The following is a 23,582-nucleotide window of genomic DNA, read 5'->3' on the forward strand; positions in this document are numbered from 1 at the left end:
TGCTGGACACCGCCTACTTTTACTAATTCACAGAAAAAAAGCTCTGTAACAGTCACTGCTAAACATACTGTATGTACAGTGTGTACTATGACTCCTCACCCAGGCACAAGGCCCATTTACTTTTCTATATCTTTTCACATTTCCAACTCAAAGTGTGGGGGACTGACAGTAGTATTGGCAGTGTGCATCCAAAACCTACTTTTGAGTAAAAATATTTACCAAGCTGTGTCTGTGTATATAAACAACATTTTTTCCCTCGTTGCTCTTAAATTCAGTGTTGAGTGTTGGTTTGATTTGGCCCTGCAGGGTGTGTAACACATTAGCTTAGGTAGTCTGTCGAGTCACACTGCTGTGTTTCCAAATCCAATTTCAAGGCTGATCCAATTCAATTTTATGTCTGCACAACCTGACAATCAACAATTCCAGTGCAGTTCCAGTGCTTAGCAGTGTGCAATGCCAATTTTAAGGTGAGTCAGAGGCATCCACAATGAACTGTCACTTGTTTCTGCAGGTCTGTATTTGATTGATATATATTTGTCTTGATAGCTCCAAGGATTCACTTAATCATGTTAGCCAGTGACCAAATAAACATGGAGGTTTTTGTGTGGCGGGAGCTGTACGGCATATAAATATAAATATAAATAAAATAAATATAAATATAAATGCGGTAAATCAGCTAATCTCTGACTGGTTACATTTGGATATCTGTTTTTTGGAATCTGTCTGCAATTTTGTGACCCATTACCAAAGGAACAAATATTACATTTTAACCTGAACTTGAAAAATACAATTCATTGCAGTGAACATCAGTTTGTTTGTGTGACATTGCATACACTTGGATAACTTGGAGGAATGCCATGTTTTTATGTTTTAAACATTCTCCGACCCTTCTTCTAAACTGCACTGCTATATGTCTCATGTAGAATTATCATTCAAAATAACTGTCACTGTGGCAGTTTGGAGAAATTGTCCATATATCAGTCACAGTGTGAGTCCAAGAAAGACCTCAAACCCAAACATAACCTTATCAACTGTGTTCTATTTATCTGTTTTAAATCAGCAGAGTAACTACTTACAATGATGTGATGACTGATAACAAAAGCACATTGTGGCTGTACTTTCTGTTACACAGCCAATTAAAGAGACCTCACCTTCAGTGATTTAAACTCCGTCTGCTGAAAACTGTGACAATAGAAAGGCACTTGGACATTTATCATGTCAATTCTCAGGGTAAGTCATACAGAGAAACATCAAGCTGCATTATAAAACTGGTGCTCTTTGGGACAACAGCAAAATATCAGACTTGGGGCTCTGATCTAATCTGTTATTTTTTTTTACTTTTGTCAAAGATACTATACACTATGTGGAGCATAATTTAGGGTATTGTTTCACACAATGTGTGAGTCATGTTAATGGCCAAAAGACTTGTTAGAAGTAAGTACTTGTTAGTGAATTAGCTGTGAAGGTAAGTTTAAAGGCCACTGGCAAAAAAAAATGTTTAAATGAAACTGGAATCAACATATGCCTTAGGAGGTAAAAGCTGAATATTTCAAGCTGACTCTGAAGGTGTTTGACAAAATGACACAGACTTTCCCAAACTGAAGTCTTTTATTCCTGAAACCTTGTGTCTTAACAACAGCACAGATTTTGCATGGTCTCTTACTGATTGAATCCTGTGCTATCAGACACTGCTTTGTCAACAACAATCAGCTGATGGATAATGCTTTTAATCTGATAACACAGTCCTTGTGATGGGCACCTCCACACACACACACACACACACATATAAACACGCCCTAACAACACCACAAGCTGAGAAGCAGCCCAGCTCTTTAGCTAAGGGAAATTACAACACAAAACATTCTGTCACCGGGAAATAAGACAATAAGAACAGGACAATGACATGCATCTACAGTAAGTATCTTACAGGGACAGAGGAGCTTATCCTTTTCCTTTAAACACTGCTCCTCTCTCTTTTCAAAGGAAAACACTGTAAAACTCCTTCAAGGCAGCAATTTAATGGAAGGACAGTGCAACAAGGACAGGGATTAAAATCAAACAAGAGAAAAAAGAAACATGAAAGTACAGTAAAACCCCCTGGACTCACCTTCTTGAGCCAGGAGAAGTGCTTGTAGAAGTCAATAGGAGTCTCCATGCTCCCAGCCCATCGCTGCCCTGCCTTTTCCTCTGTGTTTCTGTCCAACTTTATCAGAATCTGTGTGTGTGTTTGTGTGTGCGTAAGCACAGCCAATAGACTGGACAAAGTAAGAGTTGATTCTTGAGTTTGTAGCATGTGAGCACTGTCAAGCGAGTGTGTGTTAATGTGTGTGTGACTGCAATGTTCACAGCTGTGGAGGAGGGCGTTTTACGATCTTTGCCTTCTGAGTGGGACAGTTCCCCCCTGTTCTGTCCCCCTCCTCCTGCAGTGCTCCTCTCTTTCCTTTCCTACTTTAACACCACTCTTTTCTTTCTCTTTCTCTCACTTGCTCTCTTCTTTCTCCCCACGCTATGTTCCCTCCCACTTATCTCTCCTTTCATCAGACACTCACTGCCTCTATCTGCCCTATCTCTCTGTTCTGGTTGGAGTTCTTGCTCCTCTCCTTTTTTACATTGTTCCTGTCTACCCACTTCTCTCTCTCTTTTCTTCCTTTCTTTACTTTTGAGTCACTTCCCCTCTTTTCTTCTCTCTCCCTTCTGAGGTCCGTCTGACAGCCAAATGGCCAAGCCCAGAAAGGAGGGGGGTAGTAGGAGGTTTTGCTGTTTTTCTTTTTTCCCTGTCATCTGTTTGCGTCTGAATTTTAGCCCATGCTCTCTCTCTCTTTGCTTTTCTGGCTCTCTGTTTTTCTCCCCAACACACACAGACGTTCTAAATCAGCAGCATCTGATGTCAAACACAAACAAAGCAGCAACAGACTATAATGTCAGCACGAACACGAACCATGCCAGATCGCTCTCCCCTCGCTTGTGCTCTGCTTTTATTGAGTTACAGTCGCAGTGCCTGGAGACTTCAAAACACTGTCTGCAGGGGTGAAACATTTTCTCTCCCCCTCCTTCTCTCTCTCTGTCTCTCCATATGTCTGTCTCTGTCTGATCAGATTTATGTTTAAACCCATTAACTCAGGTTTCCATTTTCTGTGTATTTTACAAAAGCGTACAACATAACAACCACACAGGTTCATTCATATGCACACACAAACACACTCTCAGTTATTAATATACTGTTCTCTAAGTGTCTAAAAGTTCTTCACTGCACAACATCATGTTCATTTCAACAAGTCTTCCAACCTGAGCAACCATATACGACCCACTGGAGCGTCTCCTGAAAAAGCGCTCCAACGGTGGCAGGCGCAGGACCTTCATTACCATCGTTACAATAAGAAACACACAGGTTGGTTGTAGGTTTAAGCACAAAAACTATTTGGTCAGTTTTAAGAAAAGGTCATGGTTTGGGTTTTAAAAAAGTACTTCCTTAGGATTAGAGGACCCTCTTTGTCATGGTTAAATTAACGTGGTGGTGGAACAGTGAACAAAAGACACAGCATAGAATGGTTTCTCATGGGAACCAAAAAGCAGTCTGCTCTGTGAAAGTCTCATGATTTGTTGAGCCATCTCTCCACCCAAATATTCCCTAGATCTACTCAGTCTTCATACTTCATCATTTGACTTCTTCCTTTGTTCCTGTCATTATTACTACGGCCACAAGAGGTCGCCACAATCAAAACATAATCATGGGTCGCAAAAGGCTGCTGTATCTACGACCTATCAAATATTTTTTATTTATTTTTTTTTACACAAACACCGTTTCGTTTCGTTCATTTGCATGTGTGCATGTCTAAGAAAAAATAACAAAAGTGCACTGATTTTATTATAGTGTAACTTTCCACATTTGCATAGCTGCATAGTGGTCATGCGCCATCTGGTCATGTCCATGAGGGTTCATCTTTTTACCCAAAATTTATGAGTACATGCACATGCTTAATTGTGCATCCACTGCACATATGTAGAACATGCAGATACATACTGTACACACACAGCTTGGTGTTTATGGGTTTAATGTCACAGATAAGTTTGTTGTTGTTTTTCTCCTTTTCTTAAGTTGCAACTTTATGCTGAAGTTTTAAAAAAAATCCCTCATCAATCTACACTCAGTGCTACATAATCACAAATTGAAAACAAGATTTTAGAATTTTTTGCAGTTATTAAAAATAAAAAACTGAAATATCGCATTGACATAATTCAGCCCCTTTGCTATGAAATTTAGTTCAGTTGCCTCTCATTTCTCTGGATCCTCCTGGAGATGTTTCTGCACCTTGACTGGAGCCCACCTGTGATACATTCAATTGACTGGACATCATTTGGACAGACTCACACGAGTCTATATAAGGTCTCACATCTTACATTGCATATTAGAGCAAAAACCAAGTGGCTAATTAATTAATTATTAATAAATTAATTAAGCAATTAATACTGCTTTAACTGTAAAGCTTTAATTCATTAGGATATGTAATTGCCTTTTGTTGGCTAGAAAAACCCAGGAAGACTCCAGTTTTAACTGTTAGCCTATTTAAAGTCTGACCTGAAAATGAGATGCATATCATGAGATATAAAATGTTGATTAATGATTAATAAACCATTTGTGAGATTTAAAAAGGTCCCACTTTGCTGACATGCAGTGCTAGTATATAAACATGCCAACTAGCTGCTTTAAATCTGGAAAACCCTGAATCTCTCTCGGTGTCAAAGGGTAAAAAAATGATCTTTCACTAGTTTTGAAAAAACTCTGATCCTAAAATCTTTCGCAGAAATACAGAGTAATCTGAAAACATGTTAACGTATCTGGGTCAGCAGTTATGAGCAGCAGTCACAGGGTATCACAACTTCCTGCCAATAACACACTCATGATGCTTCCTGTGTGTGTATCTGAGAGTGTGTGTGTTTCACAGTAGATTATCCCCTGGAGAGAAGCCTGCAAGGGGTGCAGGCTAATTGTAAAGCACAAGAGTCTTTAATCCTTTTCCTCTGGGTCAACAAGGAGGAGCAGGAAGGGGGAGAAGGTGGACAGGATGAAGACAAGAGGGAGCTGCCAACCTCACATACTAGCTGCCTGGATAATCTGCCAGACTTGTGTTCATCTGCAATTGAACATGAAGTTTTCATTGGAACTACTTTCCACTTAGGAAATAGTCCCTTTGCCAGCTGGTGACGTATGTGGTTTATCCAGACAAAGACATAGTTTCTGGAAAGAAATTGTGCTGTTGAGTTTTTTGAAAGCACTTTTGTTTTGCTTGTTTTTTTGGCAATCATGGTCTTTGCTTAACCTTAACCTTAAGTGATTTTGTTCCCTAATCTAACCTCATCCTCAATCATAACATAATCACCATTTTTGCCTGGTGATACAGCTTTTTATACATTTTATAACTCAAAATGCAAAACTAGATGGGGAGCCCTTGTGGCCTCGTGGTCTGGATGATAACTTGGCCAGCTTGAGTCAGGATTCAGACCTTTGTTGTCATAACACCTTACGTATCCATTTTTTTTACAACTTTGTGACTTTTTGAGTACTACATTCTGAGGTCTAATCACAACCACTACTACCACTGTAAACAACTGTCAATGAGTGTGCAGCAGCATGGGGACATAAAAACAAGGTGAATATTTTATCATGCACCAAAAACTACATCTGTAGATTCTGGGGGGTAAAACACAATGATTAATTACTAGAATTAATTACTAACTCCAGACAACTGACTTATTTCACAAGACATACAGTTTATTCAAAACACGCCTCCATGAAATTGTCTAAATCTATTTGACCAACTGCTCAAAGTAAGGAAGAAAGAAAGAGAGCAAGAGAGGGCTGACCAGTTACTGTGTGCAACATGTGAGACATCTGCTGTTGAAACAACTTAGGGGCTGAAAAGCAGCTGAACTGGATCCAAGATCCATTTTTCCCTTTGAGCCTTAACCACCTCACTCAGTGTATAAAACTCTACAGCAGCCTCTGCAGGACAAAACTCAGCAACAGCAACAAACAATCTCATGAAATTGAATGTGGCAAAAGCTTTAAGTCACTGAGTTCAGCAGAAAACACGTAGGAAACTTTCAGACACTTTTGATTTTGTATAAAATAAATAGTACATGAAATTCAGTCATGTGGTTCCAAAACAGCTAAACATCCACAGCATATGATTCTTACACCATGTTTCAGTAGTGTGACCTTACCTTAACAGTCCTGAGCAATTCAGTGCGTCTAACTACTACACTAAGTACCAACTATCCAAACAGACTCAAGTCAGAAAGTAGAGGGAGGGCATCCAAATATACAGAGTAACCGTGAGAGGGGAGAGAAGAAGTATGCAGTGAAAATGAGAGAGGAAAGCAGAGAGACAGAGATGTAAAATTGTAAGGGATGTTATGTTGTAAGCAAGTTAGAGAAGTGGGAAGCTGGAAAGCTATACAGAACAAGCAGAGGGTGTGAGGGAGGGGCTCAGCACAGGAAGTTGATAAAAGCCAAGTTGTAATAGTGTCTCTGAGGAAAACTTTATGGAACACATCCCAACCCTCTCCACTTGTTCCCCTCTCTCCTTCTGTTGCTATGGAAAGACCATAAGTGTAGCTGCAAACAGCAGCATATCATAGTTATGATGAACATGACAATGAAAACGATGTGAGAACTGACATGTCAGGGTCAATCGGTCTCTTTGTCGATCGATAAGGCCAGATGCACAGTGCAGTTGTGCCAGAAAAACAGCCTGAGGCTCAGTGTGGGTCAACTGGATGTGTCTAAATTCACACCACGAGCATCACTTTGTCACTGAAAACCAATGTAAACCCAAATACTGATGTACTAATGATTGCACAGAGACAGTCTTCTGCACACACACCTTTCCATTGTGGCTCTGAATCACAAACTGAATGAAAGCATGTAAGCACATTTGCTTTCAGGCATAAAGTTAAAGTACTGAATAATACCACCTCACATCAACATCTATGCACTGTAGTGTCTTATGAGGCTTAAATTATATGGGAAACTGAGGAAACATGACAAGTGAATCTAAAACTACAGGTGATGATATGATCATATTTACACAAAAGCTAAAACACTACATTAAAGTTTACTTCACCTGAAGAAGAAGAAAGAAAGAAAGAAAGAAAGAAAGAAAGAAAGAAAGAAAGAAAGAAAGAAAGAAAGAAAGAAAAGAAAAGGGAAAAAAGTCTAAATGAATAAACAGATTATGATGAGGACAGAGACCAAATAAGCTTTGAGTTCATCCTCACAGAGACATTCCAAATTCCTCTCCTCTTCTTTTGCCCTTTCAGCTGACCCCAGCTGACCCCACAGTAACTGTCCCTCTGCTGTGAAAACACTGGGGTTACAAGTGCATGTGCATGAGAGACAGGAAGCAGAAATGAGTTTTGTTTTAAACAGCTGTCTCATTATATCTTTGAAGTGAAAAAAACAAAAACATAATGTAGACCCTTCGATGCTATATCGGAAAAAATCTTGGCTGTAACAATTTCATGTCATAAGAGTTTTTAATTGGAGTAAAAAACATACTAAGGAAAGAAACCAGCCTCCTGCTCTAATCAATACTGAATGAACAGAGAAATCTGAAAGGGACCTTTCAACATAAAACAGCTGGTGTATTTCATCAGCATGATGAGCATCTGACTCCACTTCTCAGAGACTGTAAGCTTCCAAAACCATCACAATGAAGATACGTATATAACGTGCACAGGCATTTTATTCACAGTGACATGTACACAGGACTCAGAGAGTCATTTCTAACCTAGCTGTATAATCTCTAAGGACAGTGAGAGTTTTCACTGCAAATTTAAAATGAGCAGCTCCAGAAACTCCCTGGCTACTGACATGGAAACATAAATTATAGAAGGGTTTGCAAACTGTGCTGGCAGTGTGTCTGCAGATAGAAGACTATTTTTCTGTAAAAAAAAACAAAAAAACATTTATTATGACCCGGACTTACGTTTCATTAATAGACCACCTGTGGTGGTCGTAGTAAATATGATGGGAACAAAGGTAGATGTGAAGTGACGTAGTATAAAGAGCCACAACGTTTGCTTAGGAGGAGCTTGGCGTGTATTTCACATGAGAGACAGCTGAAAATAACCAAGTAGTTTTTGTGTCTAAACCTAACCCGACTGTGACAGTTCCACACCCTTAACTGCATGTTTATCATTGTTACCATGATGATAAAGGTCCAGCATACCTGCCACTGGTACCCCCCATGGTCGTATTATTGTTACCATAACAAGGGAGGTCATTCAGGTTGGAAGACTTGTTGGGGTGTAGCAATGTCACTCCTGTTAGTCCATCACTTTGGTCCAGACTGAAATGTCTCAACAAATACTGCATTGATTCCCATGAAATTTTGTACAGACATTCATTGTGTCTGTGGGTGCTTAGGTAAGCTATCTTGGCTAATACGGCATGATTTCACGCAGCTTTCAAGCTACATTCTAGCAGTGTCATTTCATAAACCGGCACCTATGAAAGACAGTGCTTGTTAAAGCTCTTTGTCTTGGTAAAATTATAGTTCACAACTGAGTTTTCAAGTGTTGCATTAAAATTTCATTTCATAGACAATTTCAAAGCTGTTTTCTGTACACAGCTGTATTGCTGCAAATACTTTCAAGTGACACTGTGCATTTATTAGGTTTCTGAAAATTGTGTGACAACAAAATATAGTGTTTTATGGGAATAGCAAACCAGTCAGAAGCTCCTCGTGCTCAGAAAGCAGAGAATAACAAAATGAACTGAGCAGAATCTACAGCCTGGTCTGATGCACATTTTCAGCTATTTCTCCCTCTCTTTTCAACAGCAGCAAACACCAAAGATAGAAGTCTTATAGTATAAACTGCAATCAAATTCTTCTTGACTGCTCAATAATAAGATTTTGATTTGGACAAATATATATACACTAGAAAAACACACTGTGATAAAGCATGATATGATGCAGATAAACTGTGACTTTTCTGCAGGAGCCACAGGTTGTTTTGTAAATACTGAACTGCAAGAAATACATCTTAACATGAAAAATGACTCACAAGTGTCAAAATAAAGACACAAGTACTCACAGTTCCACTCTGTAGCCAGTCTATGAGAGCTTGTGCTGTTTCTGTATGTAACTGTGCTCTCAGGCTGTCTCTCTCCTCCTGGTTGGGTTGCAGCTCCAAGGCAAGTTTGAGGTCCTCAGCTAACTGCACGACCTGCAGTGGACCAGCGCTTATGGGAGAACCCAGGTCATACATGCTGTTAGAAAACTCCACTGCTGCTGCTTTCGAACCTGAGTTGTGATACAGGAGGAGAAGGGGAGAGCACAGGATAGGAGAGGAGAGTGGAGACAATTACTCATCACAGAAAGATAATTAATACTATTATTCAAAACTGAAATTAAGCTGCAATTTGTAAGCCCTGAACACACACTCACACACATCTAGATGCACTCGAAAACAAAAACAGCTACACATTACAGTGCCTGCATACAATATGTTGAGTCCAAAATTAATGAACAGAACATAATGAAAACAATGTTTGCTTGAATGTCTATTTGCGCTTGCAAATGTCAAAAACTTTTAACGCATGAGGTTACCACTGTAGAGTTTGACTCATCCATGAAAATACTGCATGGCTATTTATCCAGGTATGTATTTTCTTTCTTTTGTTGTATACACATCAATGGGTTTGAAGTAATTATTAGACACATTTTAGTGGGGACAATTGAATAATATCAAAGGATGGGCTAGGGTTAGGGTATTTAACATGACACTAAGACAGCCTGTGCAGTAACGTAACTGCTACATAAAACTGGCTGAGGAGAAATTAGCATACACAACATGAACAGAAACAAAAAATAGGAACATTTTCCCATTCATCTATTCGTCCATTAGTGTATTTAGGCCAAAGCACACAGAGGAGAAAATCATTAATACACCCTCAATGCAGGTATCTACATATGTCAAAGTAGCATTTTACACCTTTATTTTTCTAATGACAGTTGAGATAGAGGAAATGCAGGCAAACAGAGCAGAGCGGGGGAATGACATGCAGCAAATGGTCCAGCTGGCCAGGAGTTGTACCTTTGAGTTTTCCCTTACAAAGTTGTCATTTTTGACTGTATCGTCAAAGATTACACATTGCAGAGTCAGTACAACCTCAGCTAACCCTATCCTATCATCAGCACTGTAAACCATGATACTGAAACAAAATCTCAACACAGAAAGTTGCCCAAACTTCTCTGGATTGTGCTAGAAGTGCTTCCAGCTTCTTCTGTCCTTTAGGCAGTGTCCACAGGTGTTTTCATGTTTTCCTGCCTGTATATCCCTACAAAATATGGCAGATGAAAATTGATTGATCAGTGTGTATCACTGATTGAGTACAGCAATGTCCAGGGCAATAGGCAATAGATGATCTGAATCTTTTCTAACTTTACAAGTCAGTTTATCAACATGAGTTAATAACCGGAACTAGATTCTCTAGTTTAAGAGGAAAAACAGCATGTCTCTAGTTCAAACTGTTAACTGTAACATGTACTGCTGTGTATATGCATACCTTCTTTTTTCTGTGACCTCCCCAGTGTTTTTTGCGTCCTCTGCTGTCTGTCTTCCTATGTGTCTCCTCTCCTGTTTGTCAGTGTGTGTGTGTGTGTGTGTGTGTGTGTGTGGAGGCATGGCAAAGCTCCTGATCTGGCTCACCCACTTTCCGTTAATCATCAACTCTCTAGGCCACTCACTCATTTGACCTGGGTTATCTCTAGTGTTTCTGCTAATACACTTCTCTTTCTGCCCTCATCATCCCTCCTCAAGTCTTATTCTACATTAAAGCCCTTTCACCTTTTCCCCTATCCTTGTGTCTGTGTTTTGCTTCTGAGTCCTCAAAATCCAGCAAAATCGAAGAAGCTGGTGATCGAACCACCAACCACTCAAACATACACTGTTAGTTTAAGTTACATGTGTTTGAAAGAAAACAAACATTGGACAATAAAATCTTACTGAATTTTTTAAATTCTCAAATGTCTCTATTGGCATCAAAAATGTGTGGTGTGGAGTAATAAAACCTGCTCAGAATTAGTGGCATGGCACTGGAATATGGTTGTATATTATGTTTTGTTGTACTGCCACCTGCCTATAATTCCTTGCATTCTTTTGTAATTAGTAATATACTGGTGATGAGATAACAATGTAGCAGCATTATGGTATTTTTGATTGTCTTCCCCTGGCTATGCTGTCTGAGCTGTAACTGCTTTTTGTGCATTCGCACTAATCTCAGAAGCATTCTTAGAGAATTTATTGTGGCTCAAGACCTGATTGTAGTTTTTATTCCATTGTTTAATTGTAATGAAGAACAACAACTCATGATGACTGGTGTTCTTTTCCATGTTAAAGCTACAAAGAACTGGGACAAAGTCTTGCAGTCACTGCTCTGCCTGCAGTCAGTAAATGGTAGAGCTCTTTCAGTTACATCAACATCAGCATCAAAGTCATTAACCAGTGGAGTGCTTCCACCACTATTCCCACAAGATGCTTAATCACAAAGAAGAAAACTCTTGATCATGGAATGCAATATGACCAACATATCGAAATTCTGGTGATAAGTGGCTCCAATTTCCTTGTTAGTGATTGGCTGATGTTATCACAAATGGGATTTATAATGTATTTCTATTTGTGGTCACAAAGAGCCGGAATAGCAAACTCAGAGCACTTGATGAGGTAAGCTTGTTTTTGTCAAACAGCAGCAGATTCATGAGCTTATGTAACAGTGCAACCTGTACATCCTCTTTTGTCCACTTCTGTTAAATGTGAAAATATGGTATGTTGAGGGTGAGATGGTGCGCAACCTTGATGCAAGACACACACATACATACATATATATAGGCAAATCTCTAATCAGCCAATGATATGGTAGCAAATGCATTTAGGCATGTTGACATGGTTAAGACAACCTTCCGAACATCAGAATGGGGAAGAAAGGTGATTTAAATGACTCTGAATGTGGCATGGTTGTTGATGCCAGTTGCTGCTCTGAGTATTTCAGAAATTACTGATCTACTGGGATTTTCCCACACGACCATCTCTAGGGTTTACAGAGACTGGTCTGAAAAAGAGAAAATATCCGGTAAGCAGCCGTTGTCTGGCGAAAATGCCTTGATGCCAGAGGTCAGAGAAGAATGGCCAGACTGCTTCGAGCTGATAGAAGGGCAACAGTAACTCAAATAACCACCTATTAAGTATGTAGAAGAGCCTCTCTGAATACACAACATGTCAAACCTTCAAGCAGATGGGCTACAGCAGCAGAAGACCACACTGGGTGCCACTCCTGTCAGCTAAGACAGGAAACTGAAGCTACAATTCACACGGGCTCACCAAAATTGGACAATAGAAGACTGGGAAAACATTGCCTAGTCTGATGAATCTCAATTTCTAGGATAGGGTCAGAATGTGGTGTAAACAACATGACAGCATGAATCCATCCTGCCTTCTATCAACATCAGGCTGCTAGTGATGGTGTAATAGTGTCTGGGATATTTTCTTGGCACACTTTGGGCTCTTAGTACCAACTGAGCATCGATTAAACACCACAGCCTATCTGAGTATTGTTGCTGACCATGTCCATCCGTTTATGACCACAGTGTACCCATCTTCTGATGGTTGCTTCCAACAGGATAACGCACCATGTAACAAAACTCAAATCATATTGAACTGGTTTCTTGAACATGACACTGAGGTCACTGTACTCAAATGGCCTCCGCAGTCACAAGATCTCAAGTCAATAGAGCACCTTTGGGATGTGGTGGAGAGGGAGATTTGCATCGTGGATGTGCAGCCAACAAATCTGCAGCAATTGCATGATGCCATCACGTCAATATGGACCAAAATCTCTGAGGAATGTTTCCAGCACCTTGTTGAATCTATGCCATGAGGAATTAAGATACTATATATATATATAACATTTATAATAGTTATACATATAAAAGTAAGATAAACTGCACAAATTACTTTGCTCTAGTCCGACATAATGATCTCGGACCACATGCCCATTGTTAGTTAAGTCATCTCGGCCAAGGCTGAACTGGCTGCAGCAAACATGACTCCAGTTACAAATACAAAGCACAAACACACATGTACTATACTGTATATAACACAAAAACATATTAACACACAAAATGAGCCGATGTCACAGGCACAGTACACTATATACCAGTTATGTAACTCAAACTGGTAGTTTTTAGGCAGGTAGGTCTTACGGCCAACAGGATATAAGCAACCTATAATACAAAATACACAAAAGGTGAGGCAGTATTAAAGTATTGCACTCTGTATTATTCCTAATTCAATACATAGTAATTCATCATTGGAAAAAGCTTGCCAACACACATTCTAAAATGTAAAGTGTGATATTGACTGACCCTGATATTGTCTGGGTTACAATTTCCATTGTATGGTGCATTGTCAGTATCATGACAAAGACCACATTGACTCCAAACATTGACTCCAAATCATGTCACAAAGATGACATTATGTGTCCATCTCAATTCCCTTATTTGATCAGTACTTCTCGATCCTCTCTCCTCATCATTCTAGCCCTCCATCTTGAAGATCAGCTCAAAACTCTTATTTCTGCTCTGAGGAGAAAGGGTCAAGGAAGGACCTCTGGATGCATGAACAAGGATAGGTGAGACCATCCTTTGCAGAAGTCTTAACAGTCCAACACATATCTGTTAGTGATTGAATGCTGCAGCTAATCAAACTGATCAGAAACCCCAACACAACATAACCTGACCCTAACCCAGTTTTATACTGAAGTTGACAAATAATAGATTAAATAGATTCAAGTGTATTACTCCTAAGTTTTAGATATTACTTGTCTTTCAGATTTACCATCAAATTAAAAAAGTGGATCTGTAGGTCTAATTAATCAAAGAACCATTCACAACTTTCTCTACACATTAGAAATATTTCACTACATGAACTGCTATTGCACCTTTTAATCTGTATCATGGGTTGACCAATGTCTTTTAGAAATAACTGCACTTAACTTATTTATCGTGATTTCAGGAAATAGCATGATGTGGAATATACAGTGCATCCAGGAAGTATTCAGACTCCTTCCTTCACTTTTTTCACATTTTGTTAAGTTGCAGCCTTGTGCTCAATACCCCCATAACAACAAAGCAAAAACTGAATTTTATACATTTTTGCAAATTTATTAAAAAGGAAAAACTGAAATATCACATTGACATAAGTATTCAGACCCTTTGCTATGACAATTGAAATTTAGCTCCGACTCCTCCCATGAGAGGTTTTTACACCTTGATTGGAGCCCACCTTTGGAGGGTTTACCTGCAATGATGTCATCCATCTGTTCCAGTGCTGCCTCCAGCATGTGACTGGCCTCCGTTTCCATGGTGATTGAAGGAAGCATCAGATCTCAGGTTTTCTGATGTGCTGTAGAAAATGAAAAAAAGAAAATTCGGGTTCATCTGACAACTGCATGTTGTCCCGTAGGCAAACAATGTTGATGGTTCAAACACAAAAATTATAAGATTTACACTAAAGAGTGTTTAACATCTGGGAAGCATGAGAATGGCTTGTACTATGAAAAACTATTTTTTCAAGATTATAAAGATTATGCAGGCTTTGCAGACTCCTACCCTGCATGCAGACACAATAAAGCAGCTGTGGATGTGTGGATGCTCGAGTAAACTCTAATCAAATCAGATAATGTATCTCATCTGAAAATCTAATACAAAGAAACAAAGACACAATAACATGCATGGACCTCTACAATTAAGCTTTTGATCTTTCTTGTAGTTTTGAAGTTTTTTTACTACAAGAAAACTCAATCTCAATTGTGGTTCAAAAAAAGTGGCTCAGGTGATAATTGAACTGTCTGAACCTCCATTAACGTTTACCTGCACAGATAATAATCTTTTAACACAAGCAGTTATAATACTAAAGGGGTAATATTTGTTAGTGTTTTCACCAACTGTGGTCACTGACAGAGGTCCAAAAAGTTCATAATTTCCTAATGCCCCTTTTATTTTTCTCTGCTTCAAGCAACAAATCAGGCTTTTTGAGGATTTTCTCACAGATGCTGTATATCACAGTGTTTCTTTTTTTTTATTCCACATAAATGCATGTAAACCATACATGCACACTTGTCTTAGAAAACCATTGCAGCAAACAAGCATGAAGTGTACTTGAGCCTGGGGCAACTACACACACAGTACACATAATGTCTCACAAACCAGCACCCAAACACACCACACACACTTTGTTGAAGCAGGACTGACTTTCCATCTATCATCACTGCCTCTGGTTGCCCCTCCATCTCCTGCCATCTTTGTTTCCTGCTTTTCACCCTGCCCATCCTTTGTGCTGTCTTCCCTTCTTTGCCTGGCATTCATCCCTGTTCTGTCTCTCCATCAAGGCTCTCATCCCTCTCTCAGGCTGTCATATTGACTTGTAGACAAATAGACAGCAACAGTAATGTAATTTACTGCCGCCTTGAGTGAAACCCCCCAACCCGCCAGCAGCCTAATCCTCACTAACTTTAACAGTCAATGGACATACTGTCAGTACAACACAATCCTCCCATTTTTCCAAGCATGTGTCTGCCCCCATGATGCATGTGTGTGTATGTATGTGTGTATATAATTGTGTGTGGTTGTTAATAATCAGAAATGGCTCTGTACTAGTCTTGATGAGACAAAGGGTGACAGCACCATTCACACACATGACAGAAAGACTCTGTTCAACAGCACTGTGACAACAGTTGACCTCAACAGAACAATGCCTTTGTCTCTATGTGTGTGTGTGGTGTGGTGTGTGTGGTGTGCATTTTGAGAAAGACAGTGTGTGTAAGCAAATAAATAGTGGGTTTTTTGACTCTGTGTGTTCCACTGTAACACTGCATGTGAAGGTGCTGATACAGAGATTACTGTGCTGTTCCAGCACAGAGCTGACATGACAAACTGTAAAAAGCAATAATCCTGTCCACTGTCTCCCATATTGCACAATCTGTACAACTGCTATGTGTGTGTGGAAGTGGCTCTGTGTGTGTTTGTGTGCATGCTTGAGGGAGAGATGGTGAGAGAGAGTGAATGAATGGTAAGGGCGTGTCTGTGTGTGTGAAATCTCCTTGTGATCTTGGATTTTTCTGGAAATGTCTCATGATGAAACTGTTTCACATACTGATTACAGAGCCAAGTCCTGACAAATGTCCACATTTTTACTCTTACTATCCTGCTGTGGTGCTTTCATAAGCTACATAAAACTTTCACTGAGAAAAAAAAATACAACACAAACATGAAAATGCTATTTTTTATCCTCTGCTTGAGACTGCTTTCCAAATAAGGTTTCAACTGTGTTATGGAATCAAAATGTATTTTACAGTTGTACAGTTGTGTATCACTAAGTAAAATGGTTCAGATTGCATTGGTATGTTGTTGTAATGAGATTAGAGAGCAATTAAGTTGTGACAGCTACAGTAATATATCAAGAATCCATGTTAAACTGAACAGCAGGATTGTCTCCTGATGTCAAATCACACTGTCTGTGCTCCTTGATTTCTCATTTGTGTCTTAGTTGTTGTAGAACAGACACACCTTTTCCCAGAAAGAGAGACACAATCCTGAAAAACTTGTTTGTCAAGCATGAGTATGTAAACTGTTTCTCACAGCTACACCCACCTCAGTTTTGACAGCTCTCTCTCCCGAGTCAAAAAGGAAGGTGGCACTCCACAGGTGAGGGGGCAGTGACTACACCACCACAAAACATATCTGACAGAATTCTGTTTTTATGAAAATGTATGCCAGAACAACATTTCAGTTCAGTTTTAATAATTAAAATAATTAGATCCCAAACTGATGGTTCATTTATGTTTCACAAAATCTATCAATATATCTATTTCATAATGTCTTTTTTTTTTGTCATTTAATGTTGAAAAGTTTGGGGTTTCTCAGAATACTGGACAGGCTACAATAGTGATTTGGATTTGTGTGCATTTCTCAAACATACCGGCATGCCAATGCAAATGGTTCATTCACTTAGCACTTAACACTGAAAAATACAATAATTCCTTTTATGAGACTTTCTTCCCTTCCCCTCCTGAACTTAACCAAACTGTAACCATTCCACATGCTTGACTGTGTTTATCACTGTAGCCATGATGACGAAGGTCCAGTACACCCGCCATCATATGGGCACTATTGCAAGTGATGTTTCTATGGGTCACCTATATGGCCATTCAGATTGGAGGACTTGTTGACTTCAACACAGCGCTGAAGTTTGAGAACCGCCCCAAGAACTCCAACTGTTTTAGCCTCAGTCTGAAACCAACTATCTGGACCTGTCATCCAACGATGACTTGATAATAGGGCAACCATGTTACCTATTTGACAAAGCATTTTCCTTACACGAATGCACTGTTCTACACACATACATGCACATGCTATACAAACACCTACTGCCCCCTGTTTGAGTGAGATAAGCTACTAACTAAAGATCCTCAAATCCAGAACCCTGCAGTCCTGCACATTTGGTTTCAGAAATCGACACCTTTACCCTTGGCTGGTGAGAAACAGCAGGTTTCTCAGACAGAAAAAATAAAATAAATACTGATCATGTTTCAGCTTTCAGGCAGCAAAACACAATATACACAATGCTGGACTTAAGCTGTTGGAATGGTTCACTCAGTCAGCCAAAGTTTCAATACACCGTTCACTTATCCAGCCCTATTATCTCTGAATGTGCCATGCAATAAAATCAACATCTGCTGGGTGCCTGTATGCACACAATCATATCAAGACATCTCTTCCATGTACTGCACCTCTGTGTGGAAACACAAAACAAAAGTGCGTCCACCCCTCCTATGCCAAGTCTCTGTTCAACGACAGAGAGATCCCCGTATGAGAGAGAGAAGGGAGGGGGAGGGCAGGGAGGAGATGAGTGGAGGGGGCAGCGTGATTAGGCAGTGTCTTTATGTGTTAAACTGTCTGCCGCTGACAGCAAGCCTCCGAATGCTATGTCTCACTGCTGTCTGTCTCACTGTCTGGCAGCCGAGTGGCTGTGCTGCTATCAGTGTGATGATTTGCCCCATCACAAGGCCCCCATACATAACTGTCATCCAGCTCTTCTCTTCATTACTGTGTAACACTGATCCTGCTGCTCTTCACATCAACAAGCTGAGAAACTTTTAGCAACTACTGGAGTTTAATGCAATGTCTGCAAGCAACTTTGTTTATCACTGCACATTTCTTCTACCTCACCTGCTGTTATCCCTACTGATGTGCCAGTCCTTTTTACTGCTCAGGGCTATATATATTTACACATTTATACACTATTTTTAAAACAGAAAAACAGGTATCTGATGCTTTAAATGAGGTTGAGAGAATTAACCACAGTACCAAAACAACAGTACAGTTATGGTCCATAAAACTAAAGCTTTGAGCTGGAAGACACTGAGAGGCTCAGTGGAAGAAAGGGGAACCACAAAAATAGGTGATAACTCTCTCTGGTTTTATCACTATGAATGACACTCACATTACAAAACATTAAGAAGCTCAAACACTGTTTGGATATTCTTAAAATATTTGCAGTCCAAAACATGAAGTTTTGACAGTTAGGCAGCAGAACGTTCTAAGGCTTCAGTTTCTTTGCAGCAAACTGTTGATATAATACGTCTGAAACACTCATATGCTACACGCATAGCTCATATGTAGTGTGAGAGTACAATGTCATGTTAACAGATGAGGTGGCCAATCATGGTAGCATGAAACTTAAGAATTATTCTGTCACCCAGTTAGTGATTCTGATTTATTTAGTAAGAACAGCAAGGCACTAACACTACCACAATTTCAGTTTTGATCTCCACTGAAGTCAACCATGCTAAACATGCACACACTCGTGTTCAGGCGAAATGCTTCCGACAAATCCATCTACCCAAAGTGAGCTTTTTAGGCTCTACCACCTGAATAGCTTTTGAAAGACACATAAAGCCTAGTATCTGCAGATTGGACACCACTTATTGAACCATCACATTAATATTGTGTCACACCATTCCTCACTTTTAAAAGACAGAGTTAGACTGCACCTCAAATGTACTCAGAAAATGCAGCATCTGCTGTGTCCAGACACTAAGAAGCATGAATTCATCTCTTATTTAGTAAGATTATTTTGAATTGATTTTTCTCCACAGGCTCACTACCAGCCCCACACACAGATACAGGAGAGAAGGAAAAGCTATAAAAAGTATCATCTTAGAGCTAAGTCTGTGGGCTTGAACACTGGTTAGATTATCTTTTCTAGTGTGTGACTGAGGGTAGAGTGTGATCTGTGAACCGTGGCTGATTCATAGCTGCTGGGAGTGCAGGAATATATAGGATAATGTGACTCCCAGCACTGCACTTGCTCTGCTCTTTATTGTCCTATTTAGTCCTGCTCAAATGCATTTGATTCAAGTTTGCTCTTTTCTCCTCAGTTCTCTTAAGGAAATATTGCTCGGTTTTCCACTCTCTCTTTGTATCATCAGGTTTTTTTCCTCACTGACTGTGTTGTGGTTCTTTGATCAGTCCAGTTGACTTCTGCTCTCATTTCTGCTGTAACCTTTTTTGCCCTCAGACTAAGGGTAATGGACCACAACACAAAACAACACATGACTACCAGTCTATGGTCATCATGAGGGTAACAAACAGCAATCTAAGCATTCAATCACCACTTTTTCCTTTACAAGTTGTCATCAGATCCATGTTGTTTATTATAATGTGTATGAGTTTATACTGAGATGGAATAAATCCACAAATACAGTTGAGCTACAGTGCAGTAAGACAAAAGGACAGCACAACAGCAGACAAGAATGCTGTGCACTGAGCTCACAGTGAACTGATCTTTCCATGTCTGAACTAGCATGTCGCTGCAAAGAGTCACAAGAAGAGGTAGAGAAACAACAAACAAGAGGTCAGAGGAGTCATACAATATCACAGCGTGCGACTGTTTCCCCCAAAAAGTATTTCAGCCAAGAAAACTTTACTGTAACCTACAATGAGATTCTATTTCCTAATCAAAGTAACTTGTCAGGGGACCAATTATTAATTTCACATGGTTATTAATTACATTGAAGCACTTTCAGATTTATGAAACAAATCACCCCCATGATGATTAAACACACGCATGACCACACACTTCAGCTCTAAAGCCAAAAATAAAACAACACATCTTATAAATCATAAATTCTAGTGATGAAAACAATATTGGGTACTGGTTTGGTCAAAGGTCAACAGGAATTCACCACACTGAAAATATACTACAGCTGGCAAGGACTGCATTTTTATTAGGTTATGATATGGGCAATGCTAACTAACTAAACTGGTTTAGCTAACCTCAACTTCAAAAATAAGCTAAGATAACTTGGAATAGGAGCATTGAATTTTTTCAATAGCAGCAACAAAGTTAAGTTTTTACTAGGTTTCAGTGAGAAGTTACCTATAAAAACAAACACTGCAGAGAGGGAAAAAATCAATGCAACAATGCATATTGTACTGTATGTTTGCACAGTTTTTAAAATCATGGGCAGATGATAATAAAAAACAGTGTTTGACATTTTTATTTGATTGACTTAAATGATTAATCCATTATCAGACTTGTTGATTGATTTTATGTTGATCAACTAATTGATTAATCCCCGCAGCACTGTGAAAAAAGTTTAAAAGGTAAAATGTTCTGAGGGATTTTTAGGGGAGAAACTTTTCCCTGCTTATTATTTGCTATGAGATAAGATAAGCATGCGACACACTGAAGAGCATTAATACAGATGCTAGTCCTTGTGCAATATGTAATCAAGCATTATACTCAGCAGATGCCAGTATCAGCTCTTTAGCTTCTTTTTTTCAGTGTTTTCATTATTTCATTGAGAATGTGACACATTTTGTACAGGAAATAGTTTGTTTAAAATGTAGACACTGTAAATGCACTGTCCTACGAAACACTAAACACTATAGGACCATAAAAATATATCACTGAGGTTTATTGTCTTTTTCTTATCCTTTTCTTTTAAAATCTTACATCTGATGCACAATGTCTGATATCATGTAATAATACTCACTAAGACATGACACAGTATGAATTTCCAAGTTGGAAGTTGTTTTTGTGAAAAAGTTTTCTAACTTCCCAGACAACAAAAGGCAACACATGCACATAACTGCATCTCCCCAAGAAAGTATTTACAATTTCATAAGAGAATCAAGCTCAAGCAAAATGCTACCTTCAAAGACCAACACTGGCCTTTCACTCACCGATGAAAGGTCATGACATAAATATTTCTACAGTAACACAGAAGCAGAGAGTCAGGGGTTTCAACATGTTAAATATTAACTGAGTCTAGCTGTCAAACATCAACAGAGAGCTTGGTAGCTCACTATCTGAAATTCCAGCATCAACAAAAACTTAACGTGGGTCAATTATTGGGATGGGCCTGTGAGAACAAGAAATGCCAAAATGCATGTGAGCCAGTATGGTTGAGAAGAAGGGTTAAACACTGACACAGAAAAACACAAAAGCAAGAGACACACACATATACAGAGAGAGAGGGATGTGTGTGAGTTTCCTGTTCCTCCTCATTTCACTTAGCCTGTTTGGATTAGTGTCACTAGCTAGAGGCCAGACCTAAGCCCCCAAGGCCCTCCTGTCACACAGGGTAAATACAACTGAGTGCATGTGTGAGTGTGTATGTGTTTGTGAACAGAGCCGAGCCAACAAGAAACACCAGATTCTTCACCAATTGACATCAATGCGACAGGACCACTGACATTTAAGATGAGGATGTTCCCTGTTCTGTCCTTTAGTTCAGCCAAAAAATCTACCACTCTCTCTCTCTTTCTCTCTCTCTCTTTCCCTCCTTTAGTTGTGGTTTTTGAAGCATTTTCCACCACTTGGCCATCTTGGTAGCCGGACATCTGGTGCTCTTCACAACAAAACTAGAGTTAAAGCCAGTTCATGTTTTCCACTTGCAGCTCAGGTGGATTCCGACAGGTATCTTCCACATCTGCGCACCAGAAAATGTGATGGTGACTTCCTGACAGTGAGAAAAAGCGCTCCTTTGTTCATTGTATTTGGTCGAACAACATGAAGAAGTCAAAAACTGAAAACAGTGAATGCAGTTGCTTAGCAGCACTAGGACCAACGACGGGAAATTAACATTACGGTTCATGAAACAAGCATCCAGTTAACTTGTGCAGTCGACATGGTTACAGTGCAGACAGAGATTCAAGTTTTGTGCTGCATAAGGACTAGTGTACATTTTGATGAATGATTTTCATCATTCATGGTTTTGTGCACATTAGTTTTAGTTACATTTGAGTTAAGTCAACGAAAAAAGACATGTATTTTAGTTTTAGTCACTGACATTAGCCTCATTTTTGTCACACAATTTTCATATTTATGTCTTACAATGTGCATATTTTTGTAGTACAAAGTGTCTCAATAGCAATGGCAAATTGTTTGATGAAACCCCAACCCAATATTTCTATGACTATATTTAGCTCTTCCACCTCACAACACTTGCTCACGAATAAATGATTGTTGGAGTGGGGCAGTGTGTGTGTGTGTTTGTGTGTGATGACCATGGTAAAATTACTTTGACAAGCCAATGTTACATGGCCTTGTCATACACATTCACACACAGATGCAGAGTGCTGTACAGCAATGGTGAGACTGAGTTTGTCAGGCAAAACCCAATAACAGCCTCATGTATAAATGGCTTCTCAAGTTCTCTGGTTTTCGGGTTTTGACCTGTTTCTCTTCCACATGATATTTTTAATCATGTGCTTTGCAACCCTATTGTTAGCAAAGGATGCTATATTATGTTACAACTTCCTAGAACAGAGTTCTTGTAACCTGACACTCTCATGCACAACACATAATTATGTGATGCTTCATACAAACTGATATGTCATGATGTTATTTCATTCTCAAGGTCTAACTGTAATTTTGCTGATGGTGGGCAGCATGCCAATCAGTACAGTTGAGACTCTGTTGCAGTCACATTTTTGGTGCTAAAAAAAAAGAACAGTTAAGAAAAATGTTAGAGGCATGTTTGCTATTTGAAGCTTTTGGTTTTATGTTTCAAGCACCATCAGGTTTCATGAAACAACAGCTAATGGATTCCAAGTGTTTGTTCATTTGTGTCATACAGCCCTGTCATATCATCCAGTGGCACACCAAAGTTCATCCACAAGTTTTTGCAACATATGCACATCAAGAGGCTTGATGATGGGCGACACAGTTTTTTCAAGAAGTGGATTTGCACCATTGACACTCGTCTCTTAAGTGTTGACATACAATGCTTCTTTGTTGGGGCAGTTTCTATTTCTAGCAAGGGATGGGTAATATATCCTATTAATCTGAGTTTTTGCATTGTGTGTAAAAATGTCTACATTGTGACAATCAAGTTTTGGAAATGTGCACAAGACGTTTTTTTCCTCACAAATTTCTGACTATAATCTCAGAGAATATTCAAGTTTTATAATACTTCATAATATTACCCCCATCCCTCTGCACTGTATTTT

At 39.3% G+C, this 23,582-nt stretch overlaps 1 protein-coding gene across 8 annotated transcripts in view; it reads right to left on the minus strand.

Moving 5' to 3' along the window:
• Positions 1–23,582, minus strand: part of ppfibp2b (PPFIA binding protein 2b) — a 76,973-nt gene that overhangs the window by 45,490 nt on the left and 7,901 nt on the right. For 7 of the 8 annotated variants that reach the window (XM_051073594.1, XM_051073592.1, XM_051073591.1 and 4 more), the window contains 2 exons: positions 14,362–14,466; positions 9,100–9,308 (listed from right to left, as the gene is read on the minus strand). In XM_051073594.1, the coding sequence (XP_050929551.1) occupies positions 9,100–9,308; positions 14,362–14,443 (291 nt within the window). In that variant the 5' untranslated portion in view covers positions 14,444–14,466. Of the gene's footprint in view, positions 1–2,107; positions 2,916–9,099; positions 9,309–14,361; positions 14,467–23,582 lie in introns of those variants that run through there. The other variant, XM_051073597.1, reaches the window with a different exon arrangement.

This window comes from Lates calcarifer, linkage group LG10 (assembly GCF_001640805.2).
Source record: "Lates calcarifer isolate ASB-BC8 linkage group LG10, TLL_Latcal_v3, whole genome shotgun sequence".
NCBI lineage: Eukaryota > Metazoa > Chordata > Actinopteri > Centropomidae > Lates > Lates calcarifer.